The 842-nt window shown below is 41.8% G+C and overlaps 1 protein-coding gene across 1 annotated transcript in view; it reads right to left on the bottom strand.

Annotated features, from left to right (window-relative positions):
- The window catches only part of thsd7aa (thrombospondin, type I, domain containing 7Aa), a 126,176-nt gene that overhangs the window by 9,824 nt on the left and 115,510 nt on the right, over window positions 1-842 (bottom strand). The window contains exon 26 of the mRNA XM_016674785.1: window positions 238-612. Within this exon, the coding sequence (XP_016530271.1) occupies window positions 238-612 (375 nt within the window). The remainder of the gene's footprint in view (window positions 1-237; window positions 613-842) is intronic.

The raw sequence follows: 842 nt of genomic DNA, 5'->3' as shown, positions 1-842 counted from the left end.
ACAGGTTGCATTACGTCAAAAAAATCGGAATTAAGTCGCTTCAGGCTGTAGTGTGAACGCACCCTAAGTCTTGTGATTATAAGTCAGCACAAAATATTTCAAAGTATTGTAATAGATAGGAAACTGTTTCATCAGGAAAACCCACATAAATAAACAAATGAACAAATGACAACACATCACATACACAACTAAAATTAATGCCCGAAGACATATTTTCCATTTGTCTCTTTAAAGTTGTTGGTCTGTTTGCTGCATGCTATACACCAACCTGCTGATCTTCATGATGCAGACAAGTTTCTTCACTTCAACCCAGGTAACAGAAACATGTTGAAATAGTTGCATGGAAATGTACCTGAGGTAGAGAACCAGGGAGAGAACCAGCCTCCACAGTGTGTTACCTGGACCAAAGGGCTGCAAGAACCAGGTTCTCCCTGCTCTGCCTGGCGCACTGGCTGCAGGTTGGATGGGGTTGTAGGCTCGGATGGTCTTCACGTCAGCTTTGTTGTCACTTGCAGTTGGGATCTCCAGCACTGGGATGACAGTACACTGATCCAACACACCGTCAGATGTCATCACTTCAGTGTAGCCCTCTTCACAGCCACATACACCTGCCTAAAACAGCAAGCAGCTAAGATTTTGCAACAAAACAATGCTTTATTGAGCATCTACAGTCACAAGGGAGCTGAAAGAATCAGCTGTAAACACAAAAAACCCCTCCAAAACATTAATAATCCTAAAACGCTCATGTTCAGTTGAGGTCAATTGCTTGATGTTTGACAGCATTTACAGTCTACAGTTCGGCCCCATTATTCATAACAGATAAAGATTCAGAAATATTTTAA

Source organism: Poecilia formosa, unplaced genomic scaffold, assembly GCF_000485575.1.
Source record: "Poecilia formosa unplaced genomic scaffold, Poecilia_formosa-5.1.2 Scaffold101, whole genome shotgun sequence".
Classification (NCBI taxonomy): Eukaryota; Metazoa; Chordata; class Actinopteri; order Cyprinodontiformes; family Poeciliidae; genus Poecilia; species Poecilia formosa.
Note: the sequence above shows the minus strand (reverse complement) of the source record. Positions and strands in the feature narration are given on the sequence as shown.